At 41.0% G+C, this 1,036-nt stretch overlaps 1 protein-coding gene across 1 annotated transcript in view; it reads right to left on the bottom strand.

Annotated features, from left to right (window-relative positions):
* LOC117108912 (ADP-ribosylation factor-like protein 1) overlaps nt 1-717 on the bottom strand; it is an 11,829-nt gene extending 11,112 nt beyond the window's left edge. The window contains exon 1 of the mRNA XM_033251096.1: nt 562-717. Coding sequence (XP_033106987.1) covers nt 562-565 — 4 coding nt within the window. The 5' untranslated portion in view covers nt 566-717. The remainder of the gene's footprint in view (nt 1-561) is intronic.
* Between the last annotated feature and the right edge of the window lie 319 nt (nt 718-1,036).

Genomic DNA, 1,036 nt, shown 5'->3' with positions numbered 1-1,036 from the left:
CACCACATCCAGCCCCTCTAATTTATATTGTTTGGGGTAGGCCTAGTGAGTTGAGTAGGAAAGCAAAGAAATGCTAGGCTCATCTTTAAATATAGGTCCGGCATATACACTGGGAATGGCACAAGGAAGCCTAGATTTGAGAAGTCTGTCTTCTTTCCTCATCTTAGTTAGGGAGGGCAGTCCTGTCCTGTGTGTGGCTGTGCTGGCAAAACCCGAAGTAAAGAGATACACTACTAGCCTAGGCCTAGCCTAATTTGGAAAATAAAGTCAATTTTAACAATTAAATTGCACTATCCAGACATTAATGCTTATCGTATTCTGCATTTCAAGACTGTTTAATTATTACAGCGGCATATAAAACACAAATTAAAACGCCCCAATTTGCTAGGCCGATGTATAAAATGCCGGTGACGTAAACCCACTGTAGTTCGGGCAGAGCCAAGCCAGCTCAGTACCTGCAAGTTCAATAATCTCTGCTCCCATAATTTAATTGCAGACATTTCTCAAAATATGTGACTTATACTTTCATAAATCAACTAGAATGTTTGTTTAAAAACTTACCCATTATTTAGAAAGTATGAGCTTTTTTTGAATTATAATAATAGTTAAATTAGAAAACTGAATTATTAATATAAATTAGAAGAACGCTAGTGGGCTAGCCTCCGTCAACGTGTCAATTGCTACATCACCTACTACACACTATTCGTTCGGATCCGCTGCCTGTGTATCGACGATGAGGTCATCGACGCGATGCGTCCAATTCTGGTTCCCGATCGAGAGCGATTGCGCTAGAGATACAAACAAATCCCCAGTTGCTTTTTTTTTTCTTTTTTTGTGGAGGAGGTTGCTTTTTTTCCCCTTTTTTTTGTGGAGGAGGTTCCCCAGTTTGTTTTTCTTTTTCTTTGGTTAGATTGGGGGGGGGGGACGCGGAGCGGTGCGGCCCAAGGAGATCCGGCTAAGAATGGAGCGCGCGTGTTTGGTAATGCTAAACTGTTTCTACTAGAGTAAGCTGTCTTACGTAAAATTAACATGTTCG

Source organism: Anneissia japonica, unplaced genomic scaffold (assembly GCF_011630105.1).
Source record: "Anneissia japonica isolate Jap-2015-1 unplaced genomic scaffold, ASM1163010v1 scaffold987_len1640505_cov201, whole genome shotgun sequence".
NCBI lineage: Eukaryota > Metazoa > Echinodermata > Crinoidea > Comatulida > Comatulidae > Anneissia > Anneissia japonica.
Note: the sequence above shows the minus strand (reverse complement) of the source record. Positions and strands in the feature narration are given on the sequence as shown.